Source organism: Salminus brasiliensis, chromosome 7 (assembly GCF_030463535.1).
Source record: "Salminus brasiliensis chromosome 7, fSalBra1.hap2, whole genome shotgun sequence".
Classification (NCBI taxonomy): domain Eukaryota; kingdom Metazoa; phylum Chordata; class Actinopteri; order Characiformes; family Bryconidae; genus Salminus; species Salminus brasiliensis.
The window spans coordinates 42777185-42799538 of record NC_132884.1 but is presented as its reverse complement, the minus strand read 5'-3'; the positions used below and the strand labels follow the sequence as shown (position 1 = coordinate 42799538).

Below are 22354 nucleotides of genomic sequence, written 5' to 3'. Positions count from 1 at the left end.
AGACCCTAGATCAAGTAATTGATCACACGTGTAACAAATCAATTGTCCTTAACAGCAATCGGACAACTACAGCGCTACCACTATAGCCCGGAGGTCATGAGTTCGAATCTCAATCTCAGTCTTGCTTTGCCATCAGCAGCCGGAGTCTAAGAGAGCACAATTAGCCATGCTCTCTCCGGGTGGGTAGCTGATTCCCGCTCCCCTGTTAGCTGGTGGGGTGGAGGTGGGGACCCGGTGCTTTTCTCCAAACCTGTTGGCTGCCCGGCGATGCCGCATCGGGGGAGTTTGGAAAGAGGAGGTGTCCGGCCTCCTTCGGAGGAGATGGTGATGATTAGGTCCTCACCCTCCTAGTGTCGGGAGCACTGCTAGTGCCAGGGGGAGCTACGAATGGGTGGGTTAATTGGCAGAACCAAATCGGGGGAATAGAGAAAAGAATCGGACAAACAAAAACATGCAGCTCCACCTGACAAGCCGTCTGCCTGTCTGTCTGTCTGTCTGTCTGCCTGCCTGTCTGCCTGCCTGTCTGCCTGCCTGCCTGTCTGCCTGTCTGCCTGCCTGTCTGCCTGTCTGCCTGCCTGTCTGCCTGCCTGTCTGCCTGCCTGTCTGTCTGCCTGTCTGTCTGTCTGCCTGTCTGTCTGCCTGTCTGCCTGCCTGTCGATGAAAACTCTGATCGGCTGTTTGATGTTTTATCATTAAAGTAAAAAGTTTGAGAATCGACCTCCATCTGAATCCAAACGAGCAGCATCTCAGCTCTGCAACCATAACCACAGCCTTAATGAGCAAATGATGAATAAATTAAGTCAGTGCCAAGGCACAACGAGGTGTGTGTGTGTGTGTGTGTGTGTGTGTGTGTGTGTATTGTGCTATGGGTGAGCTTGACTAAGTACAGACTGGGCTTTTCCACTCAATGTCACTCTGCACAGTGTTAGTCATAGAAACAGCAACACACACACACGAACACACACACACACACGAACACACACACACACACACGAACACACACACACACACGTGCACGCTGGCTCTCAGTCCCAATCATTAATCATTTGTCTCATTCTGATGACATCACACATTCCATGAAGGTCTCTTTTCATAAACAGGGCCAAAACTGGTCACCTGCGCTTTACCACAACACACACACACACACACACACACACACACACACACACACACACACACACACTTGTTGTGAGAAGAAGAGGAGGAACGAGAGAAACGGTGACAAACCGCAGAATAACTCAACAGATCAGTCATCTCTAAACGTTCTAACGTTCACAGACGTTCTTTATTATTCAAATGAGGAACATTAATCATGACACGGTCCCTCCCGGTACCGCCAGACCTGGCTCTCCACTACCCTGCTGCCCGCTGTCCTGCTCTGGGGCCTCTGACTCATCCTCTCCTCACTGCAGGACTTTATCGTCTCACTCGCGGTTTCATTTTTTATTGTTGACGGAAGATTTTTCATTTTTCTCTCTTATGATGTGTCAAAAGCTACTTGAGTGATTGTTACGCCCCCTTGTGGAGAATCTTCAGCCTGCTAAACAGAACTGATTGAGTTCAATGAATCAATTGTCCTGAACAGCAATCGGACAACTACCCGGTCATGAGTTCGAATCTCAAACTCAGTCTTGCTTTGTCATCAGCAGCCGGAGTCTGAGAGAGCACAATTAGCTGACTCCCGCTCCCCTGTTAGCTGGTGGGGTGGAGCTGTACTTGTAAGTTCTGGATTATGTGAGGGAGTGATCCCTCATGGTGCTTTAATTAAAAAATAAACTTAATTAAAGCTTTAAATGTGAGTTTTAAACATAAAACTGCAGCACTGATGTGCTCTCTGCTCTCTTTCAAGAGCCTCTCGCTTACTAGCTGGAGATCACAAAACATGAAAAATAGAAAAAAAAGAAAGAGACCGCTGAATAAGGTTTTATATGAGCTATCCATATACATACACTACATGTCCAAAAGTCTGTGGACACCCCCTCTAATGAATGCATTTAGCTACTTCGAGCTGCACCCATTGCTGATACAGATGTGCAAATGCACACACAAACACAGCTTGTCTAGTCCCTGTAGAGAAGAAGTACTGCCAATAGAATAGGACTCTCTAAAGCAGATTAGCATGAAGCTATTGGCACCATGCTGCCTAATAATGCCAGTCGTGGGCTTGAGGGGCATAAAGCCCCCCAGCATTGAGCTGTGGAGCAGTGGAAGAACTGTGTTCTCTGGAATGATGGATGCTGGAGCTCCATCCAATTTTTTGGAGGCGAGTTAGGGAGTTGCGGGTTGATGAGGTGGGGTGGTGATCATCATCCAACATCCTGACCTCACTAACGCTCTTGTTGCTGAAAGCAATCAAATCCTCACAGCAATGTTCCTCTAAAATCTAGTAGAAAGTCTTCTTCTCTGGACAGTAGAGACAGTTACAAAAGCAGGATCAACTCTTTAATACCCTTGATTTTAGAAGAAGCAGTGAATGAGCAGGTGTCTGAATACGTTTGTCCATATATTGAATTTGTAGAACTTTGAGGAATCAAGTCAACTAAAATCAACTGAACCGAAACCTGAAAGTGTGCATCTTTACATCACAAGTGCTCAAACACTCACCAAACATGGAGCTGTGCCACCAAAAACCAGGAGTTGAGTGTGTCGGGGAGGCTGCACTCTGAGAGAGGAGAGAGAGAGAGAGAGGGGGAGAGAGAGGGAGAGAGAGACAGTGAGAGAGAGAGAGAGAGAGAGAGAGAGAGGGAGAGAGAGGGAGAGAGAGGAAGAGACAGTGAGAGAGAGAATGAGACAGTGAGAGAGAGAGAGAGAGAGAGAGAGAGAGAGAGGAGAGAGAGGGAGAGAGAGGAAGAGACAGTGAGAGAGAGAATGAGACAGTGAGAGAGAGAGAGAGAGAGAGAGAGAGGGAGAGAGAGGGAGAGAGAGGGAGAGAGAGGAAGAGACAGTGAGAGAGAGAATGAGACAGTGAGAGAGAGAGAGAGAGAGAGAGAGAGAGAGAGAGAGAGAGAGAGAGGAAGGGAGAGAGAGAGAGAGACAGGGAGAGAGAGAGAGAGACAGGGAGAGAGAGAGAGAGAGAGAGAGAGAGAGAGAGAGAGAGAAAGAGAGAGACAGGGAGAGAGAGAGAGAGAGAGAGAGAGAGAGAGAGAGAGAGAGAGAGAGAGATAGAGAGAGAGAGAAAGAGAGAGACAGGGAGAGAGAGAGGAAGGGAGAGAGAGAGAGAGAGATAGAGAGAGAGAGAAAGAGAGAGACAGGGAGAGAGAGAGGAAGGGAGAGAGAGAGAGAGAGAGAGAGAGAGACAGGAACACAACATTAAAGCTAAGTAAACAGCGCTGAAGCCTGGGCTGGGTTTTACACCTGCTCTCCCCCCTTGGTAAAGAAAACAGCAGAACTCTGCAGTAAAGAGCCACATAAATCTCTCAGATGGTGATGAAAAGCTCCCTCTACGCTCATTTCTGCATTCCTGCTGAAGTGAGGGGTGTTTGGGACCTTGGGACTCCAAATGAGCATGACTCAAGACTCATAAGGTCACACTGCCACACCGCTGCCCTCGCCAGAAAACCTCCACTGTAATAAAACAGCAAATAAGCAAATCAATAAAATACTTACTCTCAAAAAACTCGTCATAGTTGATTCTCTCAACACAGCAAGTGTACATCCGCAGAGCTGCGATCTTAATTTTCTGCAACAGAAGAACCGTTCATAAAAGTGAAACACACACACGCCGTACACACACACACGCCGTACACACACACACACAACAACTTACAGTATAAACAGTGTATTAATAATGTGTGTTAAAAAAATGGATTTAAATATTATACACTATTCACCAAGACGAAGAGCTAATTAAATGATTAAAATGCTGGGATTATATATTTACAGTGCGTCATATTATCTGCCCTGAGAGTTGAGCTCCATATATAAATGTTGAATATTAATGTTCTTAAAATGTCATACTGGATATAAAAATTCATTCTGGATATGAATGTTATTAGAGCTTCATACTGGACATGAATGTTATTAGAGCTTCATACTGGACATGAATGTTATTAGAGCTTCATACTGGATATTAATGTTATTAGAGCTTCATACTGGATATTAATGTTATTAGAGCTTCATACTGGATATTAATGTTTAGAGCTTCATACTGGATATTAATGTTATTAGAGCTTCATACTGGATATTCATGTTATTAGAGCTTCATACTGGATATTAATGTTATCAGAACTTCATACTGGATATTAATGTTTATAGAACTTCATACTGGATATTAATGTTTATAGAACTTTATACTGGATATTAATGTTATTAGAACTTCATACTGGATATTAATGTTTATAGAACTTCATACTGGATATTAATGTTTATAGAACTTCATACTGGATATTAATTTATTAGAACTTCATACTGGATATTAATGCTATTAGAGCTTCATACTGGATATTAATGTTAATAGAACTTCATACTGGATATTAATGTTATTAGAACTTCATACTGGATATTAATGTTAATAGAACTTCATACTGGATATTAATGTTATTAGAACTTCATACTGGATATTAATGTTATTAGAACTTCATACTGGATATTGTTATTAGAACTTCATACTGGATATGAATGTTATTAGAGCTTTTTTATTCACTATGATATGCTGGTGTTTTCTTTAAGTCACTGCAATGTTCTATATTAAATCAAAAGTAAGTGCTGTGATTCTGTCTGATAATAAAATCAGCCTAATACAGGGGGTGGAAGCAGTTTAATCTTACCCATTTGTTGTATTTGAGGGCCCCAGTGAAGCCCATGGCCTCGATGATCTTGGTAAAAGCCCCCACCTCTTCCTCCGAAGCCTGAGGGGTCTGTTTTACCGTACAGAGCTGCAGGTAAGAGAGAAGGTGCGTTACAACAGTGCTGACATCACCGCTATATCTGCACCCAACAACAAGGACATGGAGAAGGCATGTAAAAATAAACACACATGCTGTACATGTAACGAAATCCTGACCAGGCGCCTGACGCACCAGAGAGGAGGTAAACAACCGGTGTGGTCCACCAGAACCGGTCTCATTTGTCACAGCAATCACAGCTATGTTCTGTGGGATTTGGCAGGTCGCTGTTAACAGATTGCCAAGTGACACAGACATGCAAAAAGCATCCCTGAGAAAGTCAGCAAAGCCATTATTCTCAATTAAGGCCACATTATCTGAACGGGTTCCTCAGAGAACAGCAACAAGCTGAGATTGAGGACAATCATTAAAACAGTCTGCTCAAAATTGCTCTACTCCGATCTGGAGCATTCCTCTCACAGCAAAGGCTGCAACAACATACCCCATTCCTAGATGTCAAAAATATACAGACAGCTTTGTGTAGGGATGGTTAAGAACACTATATGGACAAACGTATTGGGACACACCTCTTAATCATTGAAATCAGGTGTTTGATTCAGTCCCTTTCAACCACAGGTTTATAAAGTCAAGTCTTTCTAGGTGAAAGAGTGGGAGGTTCTGAAGAGCTCACTGAACTCCAGCATGGTTCTGTATGTGACAGGAGACACCGCTGCACCAACAACAACAAGTCAGCTGGTGAAATTTAGACCCTCCCTCCTAGATCTTCCTCCATCAGCTGTGAGTGGTGTTATTATTGAAGAGAGCAGCTCAGCCACAGTCTAAGATTAGAGGATCTTTGAATATTAGTCTATTCAAACTAGCTGAGGTTCTTCTTCAGTGAACAGTGAAGCTCTTCTGTAAGTCGCTCAGGAGAAGAGCGTCTGCTAAATGCTGTGAATGTAAAGGTAAAATGTAATGTCTGGACGTCAGGGCTGTCCGATGTGAGAGTGATGGAACTCACCTCTCTTGTGCCGTGAAGAGCTCGAGTTTGTGCCTGAAAGGGGACACCTGCTCCTGTTACACGACAAGCCATCAAAGCCTTGCTGAGGCAGGCATCCTGCTCTGTGACCTGAAGAGGAAAAGTAAAAGAAGAGTCAGAACAAAGAACAGATTTAGGGCCTTAATCTTACACCCTGCGCGAGGCGCGACACAATGCTCATAGCCATCTTCCACCCCACCAACAGTCTATCTTCACTCCTTCCTCCTGCGTGGTTTAATCAGCAGCGCTGCTTGTGAATTTCTCTACACTGATGGGAGCGGTGGTCTGAAATGAGGGGTGTTCAGGTCAGTTTCTGGAGTATTGCTGTGAATCTCAGCAGCAGAAAAGCTCCACAGCAGGAGCTCCACTGACTGAAAACAGTCCAGACAGACGTTCATCATCAGTCAGACGCTCGTTGCTATCTTGGCAGTGAATTGTCAACACAGGCGTGTGCAGCCTGGCGCTCGTACACCCCCCCCCATGCTTTACACCACTGAAATAGCAACCTGCCAAGGTCAGACTGACCACACCTGGCTCTTAAAGGGGGCGGAGAGAGACAAGCTGATCGGTTCATTACTGCACGTTACACCCAAAACAAAACACAGCCCTGATTCATTAAGAGACTCAGTACATGACTTTTCTGCGTTTTGACACGAGCAAGAAAGAGAATTTTTTCTGTCGTTACCATAGCAAAGACACACGACACGCCCCCTAAATCAAGCTGCAAGATCGCTAAAATTGGGCCTTTAGAGCCACTTTGTTTATATTTATGTAATAAACAACCAATAAGATCTTTACTGTCTGCTCAATAAAGCTAGATGTTTTATATACAGGGTGGGCCATTTATATGGATACACCTAAATAAAATGGGAATGGTTAACTTCATGTTTGTGGCACATTAGTAAATGGGAGGGGGAAATCTTTTCAAGATGGGTGGTGACCATGGCAGCCATTTTAAAGTCGGCCATCAACTTTAATTTCTTCAATGGGAAGAGGGTCATGTGACACTTCAAACCTATTGAGAATTTCATAAGAAAAACAATGGTGTGCTTAATGGTTTTAACGTAACTTTATTCTTTCATGAGTTATTTACAAGCTTCTAATGTGCCACAAACAGGACGTTCATATCACCAACCATTCCCATTTTATTTAGGTGTATCCATATAAATGGCCCACCCTGTATATGTTATATAATTTTTAAAAAATCAGCTGTGAATTACCATGTGAGCATTAAGGATGGTCAATATGAGGCTATTTCACTTTATTTTTATTCTGCTGTTGACCTTTAAGGTCGTGTACCTAGATATCTATCTGCCCTTTTACTGCCTTACGCTACTTTTCACAAGCTCAGGTCCTCTGACTCTGGTATCCCAGCTGTTCCTCGGTTCAGGCTTTCCTCTATGGATGGCAGGTACTTTAGTGTTGGTGTGCCCACCCTTTAAAACGCTTTACCTTCTCCTATTCACACCTTACCTTTCCTTTTTTGTGTGTGTAGCATATTGTAAATTATCATTGGGAGATTATTATTATTATTATAATTATTTAATTAAAATCATGATAAATGTGGTTACTGTGATAAAAGCGAGCGTATCATGGATAGCCTTGGTGCTTAAGGAACCTGATCACCTGACCAACCGCACATTTCATTACAGAGTGTGTAATTAGTGCTGTTTAATTGGATGAATAGCAGTAGATTTTAATATTTATAATAATATTTATAATAATCTTTTGTCTATGATGCATTTTATCTGCATGTCTAAATATCTCAGTAAGTATTGTGAAACTGTGTTTAAACATCACAACATTTTTACCAGATCACCCACTCACAATAAATATGACAGGGCCTTTCCTTATAGCTCACTGCATGTGACTTGCTGCACAGTAGAACAGTGCACCACCACCCCAGAGTCTTCTGCAGTCGAACGGAAGGGTTTTTGTGTTTCTAGCAATCCTTCAAGTCGTCCTCTCTGACAGTTTTCTTGGTCTTAACTGCCACCGTTCCTGTTAACGGCTTTCTAAATGACATTACGAACTGAAGGAAGGGCTGCCTGAAAATGCTTTGCTGTGTTCCTAAAGTTTCCTCCAGCTTTGTGGGGACTAGGGCTGATTGTTGGAGCGAACTGTGAGGAGAAATTTCTAATTGATTTCTAATGTTGGCTGTGAACAAGCCATAGTCCTAACAAGCTAAATAAAGTTTTTGAAGAGCTTAACTCTCTTGTGGGTCTCAAACTTAGAAAAAACAACTTCAACGTTAACTTTATAAAAAAAAAAACAACAAAAAAAACGTAATCAATTATATATATATATTTAAAGCATTTTTAAAACATACATAAGAAAACAAACATTTATATAATGTGGGGCAATATGTTACAAATACTACGTCACAATATTTAAAGACATTTTCAAGATACACAATATTTATTTATGAGAAATATTGTATACATCAGTAATTAACAGTCCAGTGTAACTCAACCAGTCTAATTACACTATTCGTAAAGAGACGTGCCGTTGATCAGTGTTCAGTAACACAATAAATAACTATCAATATCGTTGATACGCTTAAAAAAAAAGCAATCACAAAAACAAAATTTTTCACGATACGATTAAATATCGTTATATTGCCCAGCCCTAATATATGTGTGTGTGCGTAACGTCACATTTACACATTAAGGAGCAATAATGTAAATTGTAGAAATACACATTATAATTAATTATTTTATTCATAATTGTATTATATTTATATGCTTATCTGAAGAAATAAACAATATACAAAACAGTATACATACACATTAACTTATACACTCTATATACATTTATACAGACATTAATATTAACAAGCTATTAATAAACAAACTTAAATATATTTGCATGTAGGCATTAGATAAGATATGATATTGTAGATGTAGTGTGTGTGTGGGGGGACGGGGGACAACTGAGTGAGATGAGTTATGAGTTATGACTGACAAATATAGGCCCAACGACCAAGCTCCCCCTAAACCCTCCCACCCATGCCAGACCAGCTGCACACCGTCCTACCACAGCTACCTGCCTATTAATACCACCACTATTACCCATCACTCCTCTCATCAGCTATATTCAGTTATTCTACACCATGATTATTATATTATGATTATTAATATGCTGCACAACCGATCAGTTCAGTTTAGTTTAGGTGGTTTAGTGACTTTTTTTTTTTTTATCAATAGTTCTGATCAGAGGAGGACGGGTCGGGTCGGGTCGGGTCGAGGCCAAGGTTTCTTCCTCCAGCTCTGAGGGAGGTTCTCCTGCACTGTCGCTGCTGGTTTTCTCACTGGGGGTCTTAGATTTTGCCTTTTTATGTTATTGGTGCCACTGAGCTGCCACGCCCTGTGGGAGGCTGGGGTTCGAGTCCTGGTCTGGGTGACTGTTGGTGCTGCACTACACCAATAAGAGTCCTTGGGCAAGACTCCTAACACTGCATTGGCCCGACTGTGTAATATGAGTAACCTTGTAGCTAAGTCGCTCTGGAGAAGAGAGTCAGCTAAATACAGTAAATGTAGATATTATTGATTATTGATTATTTATTATATATATATATAATTTTTTTTTTTACTTTTTTGTATACAAATAAATTTGATTTGACATATATATATATATATATAAAAATGTGTGGCTCCAGTTCTAGAGAAACCCTCAATAATAATAATAATAATAATAATAATAATAATAATAACAGCAGGGATGAGGAGCCCAGCAGCTAGTTAGCCAGCTAGCATCAGTGTGTGTGTGTGTGTGTGTGTGTGTGTGTGTGTGTGTGTTTACCTTCCCCAGCGCGGTCCGGCCGCCTAACGCGCTTCTGAACGCGGACTGCAAAGGGCGTCGATACATGATTCCGCCAGAAGCCACGACACAGTACTACCGCAGCTCCAGCGGCCGAGTCAGAGAGTCTCCTCCGCGGGTCGAGAGCTGCAGGTGTTATAACCGCTCTCCTCCTCCTGCTCTCCTGCAATGTCAACCGAATCTGCGGCCCCACCGACAAACTCGTCCGGCCAGAATCCAAGCGGCTGCGCTGTTCGTTCCGCTAGTGTTCACAGCATCAGAGTCAGTGTCAGAGTCAGAGTCAGAGTCAGAATCTCTTTATTTCGCCAACAATAAACAGAATAAAGAATAATATGTTTAAAAAATATGAAAGTAATAAAGAACTGTAAAATAAATAAAAAACACCTTTTTTTACCACTCTGTATTTTATTTTCATTTTTACATATATTTTTATATATTTATGTATATTTTATTTATTTAAGTACTGCTGTCTGGGTAAAACTGGGTCCTTGGGTACCACAATTTCGTTCCACCCCATGTACCACATGTGATGCGAATGACAATAAAGTCTCCTTGAATCCTTGAATCCTTGAATGTACAGATATAATGATATAAGCATTTACAGAACATGAACATCTGTACAGCTGTGCAAATAATCCCAGTGCAAATGTTCTGCATGTTAATCCAAGCAGTTGTGTTGTTCGTTCCGCTAGTGTTTACAGAATCAGAGTCAGAGTCAGAGTCAGAGTCAGTGTCAGAGTCAGTGTCAGAGTCAGAATCAGTATCAGAGTCAGAGTCAGAGTCAGTGTCAGAGTCAGTGTCAGAGTCAGAATCAGTATCAGAGTCAGAGTCAGAGTCAGAGTCAGTGTCAGAGTCAGAGTCAGAGTCAGAGTCAGTGTCAGAATCAGTATCAGTATCAGTATCAGAGTCAGAGTCAGAGTCAGTGTCAGAATCAGTATCAGTATCAGAGTCAGAGTCAGAGTCAGTGTCAGTGTCAGAGTCAGAGTCAGAATCAGAATCAAATTCAGAATCAGAGTCAGATTCAAATAATCCCAGTGCAAATGTTCTGCATGTTATGTATCAGTACTGTGTTTCAGTTAAATCCAGTTCAGTTCAGTTATAGATTAGGTTTATAGATTAGGGTTTATAGATTAGGTTTATAGATTAGGGTTTATAGATTAGGTTCATAGATTAGGGTTTATAGATTAGGGTTTATAGATTAGGTTCATAGATTAGGGTTTATAGATTAGGTTTATAGATTAGGTTCATAGATTAGGTTTATAGATTAGGGTTTATAGATTAGGGTTTATAGATTAGTTTCATAGATTAGGTTTATAGATTAGGTTCATAGATTAGGTTTATAGATTAGGGTTTATAGATTAGGGTTTATAGATTAGTTTCATAGATTAGGGTTTATAGATTAGGTTCATAGATTAGGGTTTATAGATTAGGGTTTATAGATTAGGTTCATAGATTAGGGTTTATAGATTAGGTTTATAGATTAGGTTCATAGATTAGGTTTATAGATTAGGGTTTATAGATTAGGGTTTATAGATTAGTTTCATAGATTAGGGTTTATAGATTAGGGTTTATAGATTAGGTTCATAGATTAGGTTCATAGATTAGGGTTTATAGATTAGGTTTATAGATTAGGTTTATAGATTAGGTTCATAGATTAGGTTTATAGATTAGGGTTTATAGATTAGGTTTATAGATTAGGGTTTATAGATTAGGTTCATAGATTAGGTTCATAGATTAGGGTTTATAGATTAGGTTTATAGATTAGGGTTTATAGATTAGGTTCATAGATTAGGTTCATAGATTAGGGTTTATAGATTAGGTTTATAGATTAGGTTTATAGATTAGGTTCATAGATTAGGTTTATAGATTAGGGTTTATAGATTAGGTTTATAGATTAGGGTTTATAGATTAGGTTCATAGATTAGGTTCATAGATTAGGGTTTATAGATTAGGTTTATAGATTAGGGTTTATAGATTAGGTTCATAGATTAGGTTCATAGATTAGGTTTATAGATTAGGGTTTATAGATTAGGTTTATAGATTAGGGTTTATAGATTAGGGTTTATAGATTAGTTTCATAGATTAGGTTTATAGATTAGGGTTTATAGATTAGTTTCATAGATTAGGGTTTATAGATTAGGTTCATAGATTAGGTTCATAGATTAGGGTTTATAGATTAGGTTTATAGATTAGGGTTTATAGATTAGGTTCATAGATTAGGGTTTATAGATTAGGTTTATAGATTAGGTTTATAGATTAGGTTCATAGATTAGGTTTATAGATTAGGGTTTATAGATTAGTTTCATAGATTAGGGTTTATAGATTAGGTTCATAGATTAGGTTCATAGATTAGGGTTTATAGATTAGGTTTATAGATTAGGTTCATAGATTAGGTTTATAGATTAGGTTTATAGATTAGGTTTATAGATTAGGTTCATAGATTAGGTTTATAGATTAGGTTTATAGATTAGGTTCATAGATTAGGTTTATAGATTAGGTTTATAGATTAGTGTTTATAGATTAGGTTTATAGATTAGGTTCATAGATTAGGTTTATAGATTAGGGTTTATAGATTAGGTTTATAGATTAGGTTTATAGGTATAAAGTTGAAGAATTCAACCTGTCTGCTTTATTTGTTTCTGGGGCCAAAAGTAAATGGACAGTGGTTTCTTGGTAGTCTTCAGGGGGAATCTGGTGAACTATCTGTCCCTCTGCTTTAAAAACTTGACCATGTTGCTACAATATGTTCTACTAGAACTAGTTTAACTACATTAAAGGTCCATTGTTCAATTCACACCATATTAGTTGTGTCCATCCTTCCTCAATGGAGCTTCTGAGGAACCTCTGCAGACAGTCTATGTCCTACAACCAACTAGTTTGGCTCAATAACTATGACGTTAATTTAACCAGTCAGCTTTAATTATGACTTGCATTTTGTTTTGGGGGCCAAAAGTAAATGGATGGTTGTTTCTTGATATTCTTCAGAGGGAATCTGGTGAACAATCTGTCCATCCCCTATAAAAACTGGTAGAAACGGTTTCAATGGGAACATGAGAAGATGACCATAAATATGTTTTCCTGGAACCTCTTGAACTATATTAAAGGTCCATTGTTCAATTCACCCCATATTAGTTGTGTCCATCCTTCCTAAATGGAGCTTCTGAGGAACCTCCAAAGTGTTTGTGCAACAATCAACAAACAGTAACTATGAAGTTGAAGAATTCAACCTGTCTGCTTTATTTGTTTCTGGGGCCAAAAGTAAATGGACAGTGGTTTCTTGGCATTATTCAGGGGGAATCTGGTGAACAATTGGTGGAAGATGTTGCAATGGGACCAAAAAGATGTTCTCCTGGAACCTGTTGAACTCTATAAGAACCTCGGTTATGTACGTAATTCATCCACAGGTTAATTGGTCAAGAGATTAATAAGGCCTGGGCCACAACTAGAACTTCTATAAAGAGAGAAAAATAACGAAAAAAGGAGGTTAAAATCAGCCAAAGTGACAAATGACAGGTCTAAGTCTAGTGAAAAGATTAATGGCAGATAAGTACCTGATTTCACAGCTCCCAGGCCACTGAGCAAACAAAGCCACGCATCGCTGCGTCTACAAATTGTTCAAAGGTATCCGAGCGCTGGGCAGACTTCCTGCCCAACTGCATCCAAAAATCACAAAATATGTAATGCCCTGATGCATGAAAGATTGAGAAAAATAATACACGCCGCCCCTCCCCTGCACAGGGCACACACACACACACACATCGGAGTAGCGAAAACACTCGGGTGCTTTGAAGTGGGGATGTTTTCACAGCAGGGAGAGGATGAAGTAATGTTTGAGCTGTCTGTACACAGCTTTCCAGAAGACTGTTTATGGTAGGTGAGAGGTTCTTCCTCGTAGTTGTGGAGTTTCAGCTGAACGCCACGAGTTCGTGCTTCAAACACAGGAAGAAGCGTGTCACTGCTATTACCAGTGAAATATTTGTCTAGCTTTCACTGCTGCCTCTTTATGTCCAGAGGAAACATGGAGGAAATGGGAGGGGTGCGGGACAGCTCGGTAGAGTTATGGCTGGTTATTTGGGATACGCTCCCAAGTGTTGTAGAATTGGTTATTGAGAGTCTCCACACAGCTCTAGTGATGGGAGCTTGGTTTGAGGGGTTAGTAAGAGTTATGGGATGCTTGCTGGACCACAGATGGCACTACTATATGTGCCTTATGGTCGAATGACCACACAGCCTGTCTAACCTGCAGTGGTGACTCAGCAATTAGAGCTCAGGGCTATTGATGACAGGGTTGCGGGTTCGATACCAGGGCTCAGCAAGCTGCCACTGTTGGGCCCTTGAGCAAGGCCGTTCACCCTCTCTGCCTCTGGAGTTGGCTGCCTACTGGGCTTGGTGTGTGCTCAGCTAGTTCACTAGTGTGTGTGTGTGTGTGTGTGTGTGTGTTCACTACCACAGATGGGTCAAATGTGGAGGACACATTTCGCTGTATGTAGTGCAGTGACAATACTTACACCCTTACCTTTTACCTTTAAAATATCCTGGATCACTTTAAGCCACTGCACCTGGTCTATATGTACCTGCATTCTAATGCAGTCATTGATCAAACTGATTTACAAAGCCGATTGACCGCTGCCTAAAAAATGCAGAAACACAAATGTAAATAAACACAAAGTAGTTCTAGGTAAAAATCTTCTTAGTGGGAAATACCCAAAGGGCCAAAAGCTATGAATTTATTAATCAAATCAATCACACACACACACACACACACACACACACACACACACACAAACACACACACCAGTAATAACCTGTCGGACTAGAACTAAATAGTGTCCAGTCAAATAGTGGATTTTCTTTAAAGAAACTGACTGTGTTCATTATTATTATTATTATTTATTATTATTATCATTATTATAAAATGTAAAATTGAATTTACATAAAAAATATTAGTATATTTTATTATACATATTTGTTATATATGTGTGTAATTATTATACATAATTATTATAATAAATTCAATTAAACACATATAAAAGCTAATTAAAACAGCTCAAGAGTGAGAGGAGTGATCTACAGTAAAATAGCTCCAGAGTGAGAGGAGTGATGTACAGTAAAGCAGCAGCTCCTGAGTGAGAGGAGTGATGTACAGTAAAGCAGCAGCTCCAGAGTGAGAGGAGTGATCTACAGTAAAGCAGCTCCAGAGTGAGAGGAGTGATCTACAGCAAAGCAGCTCCAGAGTGAGGAGTGATCTACAGTAAAATAGCTCCAGACTGAGAGGAGTGATGTACAGTAAAACAGCTCCAGAGTGAGAGGAGTGATCTACAGTAAAGCAGCTCCAGAGTGAGAGGAGTGATCTACGGTAAAGCAGCAGCTCCAGAGTGAGAGGAGTGATCTACAGTAAAGCAGCTCCAGAGTGAGAGGAGTGATCTACAGTAAAACAGCTCCAGAGTGAGAGGAGTGATCTACAGAAAAGCAGCTTCAGAGTGAGAGGAGTGATCTACAGCAAAGCAGCTCCAGAGTGTGGAGTGATCTACAGTAAAACAGCTCCAGAGTAAGAGGAGTGATCTACAGTAAAGCAGCCGCTCCAGAGTGTGAGGAGTGATCTACAGTAAAGCAGCTCCAGAGTGAGAGGAGTGATCTACAGTAAAGCTGCCGTTCCAGAGTGAGAGGAGTGATCTACAGTAAAGCAGCTCCAGCGTGAGAGGAGTGATCTACGGTAAAGCAGCTTCAGAGTGAGAGGAGTGATCTACAGTAAAGCAGCAGCTCCAGAGTGAGAGGAGTGATCTACAGTAAAGCAGCTTCAGAGTGAGAGGAGTGATCTACAGTAAAGCAGCTCCAGAGTGAGAGGAGTGATCTACAGTAAAGCAGCAGCTCCAGAGTGAGAGGAGTGAACTACAGTAAAGCAGCAGCTCCAGAGTGAGAGGAGTGATCTACAGTAAAGCAGCTCTAGAGTGAGAGGAGTGATCTACAGTAAAGCAGCTTCAGAGTGAGAGGAGTGATCTATGGTAAAGCAGCAGCTTCAGAGTGAGAGGAGTGATCTACAGTAAAGCAGCTTCAGAGTGAGAGGAGTGATCTACAGTAAATCAGCAGCTCCAGGAGCTGAACCAACACAACACCATCAGCCCAAACCCAGAGAAGAGAGCTTTAGGAGATAAGAGTAAATGACTGAACAGTAGAGGAGACAGTAGACTCCTCCTGTCCTCACTGTCAGACTGGAGTAGAGGAGAAGGTCTGAAAGACTCTCAGTAAAATGCAAATCCGCCGAACAGCCTGTGATGTGAGACAGTGAAGTGAAGGTGTAAATCTGCAGTAGTGTGTATATCTGATGTGTGTGCTGTATGTAAGTCATTACAGCCAATTTAGCAGAAAACGGGCCCATCTGTCACTGCGCTGCTTATTTAGCTTACTGTGCGGGTTTGACCGCTGCCTGTCATGCTCAGTAAAAATTTTAATATATCAATACCAATATTTATGTTCATGACCCAAATCACGTCCATTTGGGCCCCTCTACAGTGCTGGACCCCCGTGTGAGCAGAACATGTACAGTCAAGCATGGACTGTTTGTTATGGCCATTGAAATCTCAGATGTAGTAGAAAGACCAGAGCAGCTCAGATAAACACTAGCAAGGTTCTGTGATGTTTAATCACCTTCACAGCTTCTCATTTACACACTGGTCTTGTTCTTGTGCACGGGACGGCTGAAGGCATCGATACCTTTGTGTGCACAACACGATATTCCCTTGTAAGAACACTTTCAGCCAGCTGACAGGACATAGCCCTCTCATCCTGGACAGCATCTCTTCCAGACCCTCTGACTCAGAACCATCAAAACCACCAAAATCAGTACAACATGTGATGTGATGGTGGGTCAGGAGTGTACTGTAGATGTGATGGTGGGTCAGGAGTGTGCTGTAGATGTGATGGTGGGTCAAGAGTGTACTGTAGATGTGATGGTGGGTCAGGAGTGTACTGTAGATGTGATGGTGGGTCAAGAGTGTACTGTAGATTTGATGGTGGGTCAGGAGTGTACTGTAGATGTGATGGTGGGTCAAGAGTGTACTGTAGATGTGATGGTGGGTCAGGAGTGTACTGTAGATGTGATGGTGGGTCAGTAGGAGTGTACTGTAGATGTGATGGTGGGTCAGGAGAGTACTGTAGATGTGATGGTGGGTCAGGAGTGTACTGTAGATGTGATGGTGGGTCAGTCAGGAGGGTACTGTTGATGTGATGGTGGGTCAGGAGTGTACTGTAGATGTGATGGTGGGTCAGGAGTGTACTGTAGATGTGATGGTGGGTCAGGAGTGTACTGTAGATGTGATGGTGAGTCAGTCAGGAGTGTACTGTAGATGTGATGGTGAGTCAGTCAGGAGTGTACTGTAGATGTGATGGTGGGTCAGGAGTATCTTCAGCAGTGCTGATATCTGGACTAGTGATGGTCTATATGATTGATTTGTTATTGATATTATGATAAATTACCATCATTTATCAGAATTAGTCATGATACATGTTTTTAAATACACTGTATGTCCAAATATTTGTGGATACCCTGTCTAATGACTACAGTTAGCTACTTTAGGTCATACCCATTGCTGACACAGGCATGCAAATGCACACATACACAACTTCTCTAGCTCCTGTAGAGAGAAATAGGACTCTCTGGAGCAGATCAACATCATGACCCTATTGGCTCCATGCTGCTTAATGCCAGGCATGGGCTAGAGGGGTATAAAGCCCCCCAGCATTGAACTGTGGAGCAGTGGAGGAACTGTGTTCTCTGGAATGATGGTGGTGGAGCTCCATCCAGTACTTTTGAATTTTTTGATCATCATCTTGATCAACATTCTGATCTCACAAAAAAAACATTATCGCTAAATACAATCAAATCCTCACAGCAATGCTCCTCCTCCAAAATCTAGTAGAAAGTCTTCTTCTCTGGACAGTAGAGACAGTTACTCCAACAGAAGCAGATCAACTCTTTTTTTAAGAGCCTTGATTTACAGAAGAAATACAATGAATGAGCAGGTGTCCCAATACTTTTGTCAGTGTGTTAAACACTGTAAACTCTTTCTACATTTGCATAAGAATGCTGTAGTTTAGTGGGTACTTCAAGGAAGCATGAAGAAAGGCTGGTTCTGGCAGTTTGGGATTTATTCGAGAGATCTGAACACAGCGAGCTCGTTCAGGCTGCTGATGTCCAATCAGCACATTTACAGCCTTCGTTCATTCATTCTTCAGGAGAGCTCAGTTTAAAACCTGGCCCCGTGAAAAACATTTTTCTTTCAGAAAACAAAACGGGCCTCTTTCCTCGAGCGGAGCAAAGCCCCCTTCTTCAGCATGTTTGGATTAATAAGGAGTGATTGATGGAGACAGGAGAGGAAACATTCGATTCCTGCTCTGCTCCTGTTCCTGTGAGAAAAACCTTGGGAAAGAGAGGAGCTATAAATAAGGGATGTCTGCCCAAGTGCAGCAGCCATCCTGCAAAGGCATTCCTCTGTGTGTGAATGTGTGTGTGAGTGAGTGTGTGTGTGTGTCTATTCATCGTGCATGACACAGGCTGGCGGCACTGCTTTGGACACAGGGCAAGGAAAACATTGACTACACACGTATACAATCAGACTAGTAAAAATACACTAGATGGCGGCTCGCTCGTCCCAGGACACGGAGCCACGGTTCTCCTGAATCACTGAGGCCTTTAACGTTGCAGCGTGTGGTACAGTCATAGTAAACAGAAAGGGAAAATTCACCAATATTTCAAAATTTCTGTATAATTTAAAGGCTGAGATCCAAACACAGGCAGTCAGAGCCTGGGGGGTTTGGGGGGTTTGGGGGGTTTGGTGGATTTGGTATGAAACGCTCTGTTTTAGAGAAACTTACCAGGCTGAACCTCTAAAAGCTCCCTCACACAAAGTTATTACAACTAATGGTTATGAATACACGGCCTGCTGCCTGGTGTAATATACACTACATGAAAAAAAGTATTTGGACACCTGCTTATTCACTGTTTCTTCTGAAAAGAAAAAAGAGCTGATCCTGCTTTTGTTGGAGTAACTGTCTCTACTGTCCAGAGAAGGAGGCACCCCACCTCATCATCCCCAACTCATCCCATCCAAAAGTACTGGATGGAGCTCCACCACCATCATTCCAGAGAACACAGTTCTTCCACTGCTCCACAGCTCAATGCTGGGGGGCTTTATACCCCTCAAGCCCACAGGTTGATGTTGATCTGCTCTAGAGAGTCCTATTCTATTGGCAGTACTTTTCTACAGGGAGTAGGCAGCTGTGTGTGCAATGGGTGCAACTTAAAGTAGCTGAATGCATCTATTAGAAGCAGTGTCCACTATTAATTTGCTCAATTCAATACTTTTAGGATTAGGTGGGGTGGTGATCATCCAACATCCTAACCCCAGTAACGCTCTTGTGGCTAAGAGCAATCAAATCCTCACAGCAAAATCTAGTAGAAAGTTATCTTCCCTGGACAGTAGAGACAGTTACTCCAACAAAAGCAGGATCAATTCTTTTTTCAGCAGAAACAACGAATGAGCAGGTGTCCCAATACCTTTGTCCATATACTTTACAATAAGTTTGGTACCCTAAAAATGTATATGAAGAGCTGCTGATCTGGCCAGTGAGTGTTTATCTGCTCAGTAAATCACTGATATTAGAAAAAAACACTAATAATAACACTTCTACAGAAGGTGGTGGAGGTTCTCCATCACTGTGTTCATTATTAGAACATCTCCAAAGTTCTCCTCTCTCATGGAGTCTAGTATTATTTAGAGATCAACGCCTGGTTTGGTGGTAAATCAGGGCTTAATGATGGTAAATCAGGTGAGCTGCTGCTGCTGCTGCTGCTGCTGATGGAGTTGAACACATCCTCCATGCTGTGCTGGCTGGACTGGGGGGCGTCCAGGAGAACCCTGGAGGAACCGAGCTCTGTTCTTCAGACTAGCTCACCGACAAGATCTCACTACTTTCTTTCTTCAGAATGAGAAGCTCTTGTTTCTCCTTTTTACTGGATTAATGTTCAGCTGCTTTATCTGTTCTGATGAGATCTGGAGCTTCTACAGTAAAACTCTCTCACTGCTGAGAGACGGGGTTTAGAAGAATGGGATTAGATGTATCGTGAGGTTTTGCATGGTGGGAAGTCTGGAAATCTGCTCAGCTAATAAGCTGTGAGTGACATGAGCTCACATCTGTATCTCAGAGCGACAGACCTTTCCAGATGATAAGTTGAACGGTCAGCACATATCGTTGCGTTTGACTCGAGTGAGGCATGCACAGGTAAAACAACAAACCCAGGCCTAATGATCAGCCCTGCATGTGTGGGTTAACCTTAGAAAAATAAACCCCCCCAAAATACTGGGCCTAATGCTGCAGCTCCAGGCTGGTGAGCAGGGGTGGAGCTAGGCTCTCCAGCGGAGACTTCCTGAGTACAAAGTATGTGGAGAGCTGATGGTAAAGAAAGTGCTATTGAAAGGAGGACTCTGTGGAGTTTGTCACCACTGATGTGAACTGACAAACCAGCACTTCAGCTGAGCCTTTCATGCCTGACGGCTGCGCTAGTGGATTAGCATAACAAGCTACACCTGAACAAACTTGTTATAGACGTGTTGTAGCAGCGGTATCCGCTAACCGCCGGTCAGCCTGCCTCTCAGCCCCTTTCACTCTCTCACTTTTACCCAGGAATTGAATGGGAATTACACAGGAATGATGAATGCAAGCAGGAGGTGGCAGTTTCAGCTGCAGGAGAGCCGAGAGAGCCAGCACCCAATTCCCCAATTCAAGTTCCAGTTCAGGTTTATTTATGTAGAGCGTTTAGCTTTATGCTGAGATCTTGGTCCTAGCCCCATGGGAGTGAACCACAGGAAAACACCCTCAGATCAAGAGGAAGAAACCTTGGGAGGAACCAAGACACCCAAACCACTGGATGTTCTCCAGCTGTGGATGTTCTCAGTTCTGAAGCAGTGGTGGCTCGTAGGTTAGAGCGCTGGGTTACTGATAACAAGGCCTTGCTGTGTTGCTTCTCTCGTAATAATTGTGCTTTGCTATTTACCCAAGAAAGACCTTAGCTAGTTTGAATAGACTAATAGTTCAAAGATACCTCTAAGCTTTAGACATTACTAAGCACAAATCAATAAGGTGACCATTGTACTCTGCTATTCGCCTAAGTACTCTCAGAAGAGGAGGATCTTCAGTCTGGGTTTGAGGACAGCGAGTGTTGGACTCTGCTGTTTGGACACCCAGGGGAAGTTTGTTCCACCACTTTGGTGCAGGACAGTAAAAAGCCTGGACGCTCGTCTTCCGCAGATTTTGAGGGATGGCGGGTCGAGCCGAGCCGTACTTGAAGCTGGAAGGGCTCTTGGTGCAGATCGAGTACCACTTCTACTCAAGCTATATAGAACCTCCTGGAGGACGAGAGTGGTGTCTGCTCTGCTCATCCTGTCTGGAGCCTACCTCTAATTCAGAATGGGATTTGTAGGTTCCTGTGTTGATGTTTAATCCGATGGCCTTCAGTTCCACCAGTGAAGGCCCGACCTATGGGAGAGCAAAGACAAGCTTCCAGGCTTTTTTTCTGTCCTGGCAACGAAGTGGTGAAACTTTGCAGTGTTTTTTGACAAAATAATTTAAAATAGTCATAAAGTCATTATTTTGGCAAAGTTTGTCACAACCTCAAGAGCAGAAGTCAATAATGCACTAGAATTACTCACAATCATCACAAACAAAATTAGATGAAATTTCAAGAATCACAATCTAACAAATTGGTCTTTATTTCAACACAATTAGTCACAATCTCAAGAAAATATATCTTTATTGCAACAAAAGTATCTCAGTAATCTCAGATCTCAGGGAAATAAGTCATTGTTTCAGTACATTTAATCCAAAGCTCAAGAAAATGAGTCGTTATTTCAATAAAAGTGAAACTGATGAAATAAATTAAATAATAAAATAAGACATTATATTGACAAACAACTCAATAAATAGGTCATTATTTAGACAAGCGAGAATAGAAAGAAAAAGCACGCTACCTGGTGGGAACTGGCTTCTATAAGTGATTGTTTTGTTTTAGGTGAGGATGATGAAATCCTGTTCACACAGTTATTTTTACTGGATCAATCATTCAAATAAAAAGTAGGGGAGCAAAGGCTTATGTTTACTCCCCCGGTATTATAAGTGGGGGTGTACATGGTCTACTTGCTCCATTGCCCTGGAGCTTATGACTGTAGGTAAAAGCCTGGCACTACAGAAGGCCTGAGAATGGTTGGGAAAACATGCGTTCGGTTTCGAACAGTGAGCCAGAGGTGAGCAGGGATCAGCACACAGCATGCGCTCTTTTATATTCTTAATCGGTTCAATTCAAAATAGCCTCACGTAAGTTTACAGTTCCCAAACCCAATGCCCCTGTGCACAGTAAACAGCACAACATTGGCAAGCAATTAGCTCAAGTAATTATCTCCATCTCCTTCCAGTCCAGCCTCAGAAATCTGCAAGCTATGTGAGGTTGGCTAGAAGAGAGGGTGAAGATGTTTGGCAGTGGGAGCTTCTGACACTACAACAACATGTATTATTGAATTTTGGAGAGTTGCAGGTCTTGGATGACTGCAAAGGTCATGCAGGTCCATCCAGTTTCCATCCAATCTAACGCAAGTAAAATAGCTGAAACTGTACTATAGTGAAA

General features: G+C 41.8%; 1 protein-coding gene across 1 annotated transcript in view; it reads right to left on the bottom strand.

The window, feature by feature from the left end:
• Positions 1-9864, bottom strand: part of uqcc1 (ubiquinol-cytochrome c reductase complex assembly factor 1) — a 32997-nt gene extending 23133 nt beyond the window's left edge. The window contains exons 1-5 of the mRNA XM_072683225.1: positions 9664-9864; positions 5845-5952; positions 4767-4874; positions 3607-3679; positions 2605-2662 (exon numbers count right to left, since the gene is read on the bottom strand). Of these exons, the coding sequence (XP_072539326.1) occupies positions 2605-2662; positions 3607-3679; positions 4767-4874; positions 5845-5952; positions 9664-9729 (413 nt within the window). The 5' untranslated portion in view covers positions 9730-9864. The remainder of the gene's footprint in view (positions 1-2604; positions 2663-3606; positions 3680-4766; positions 4875-5844; positions 5953-9663) is intronic.
• Between the last annotated feature and the right edge of the window lie 12490 nt (positions 9865-22354).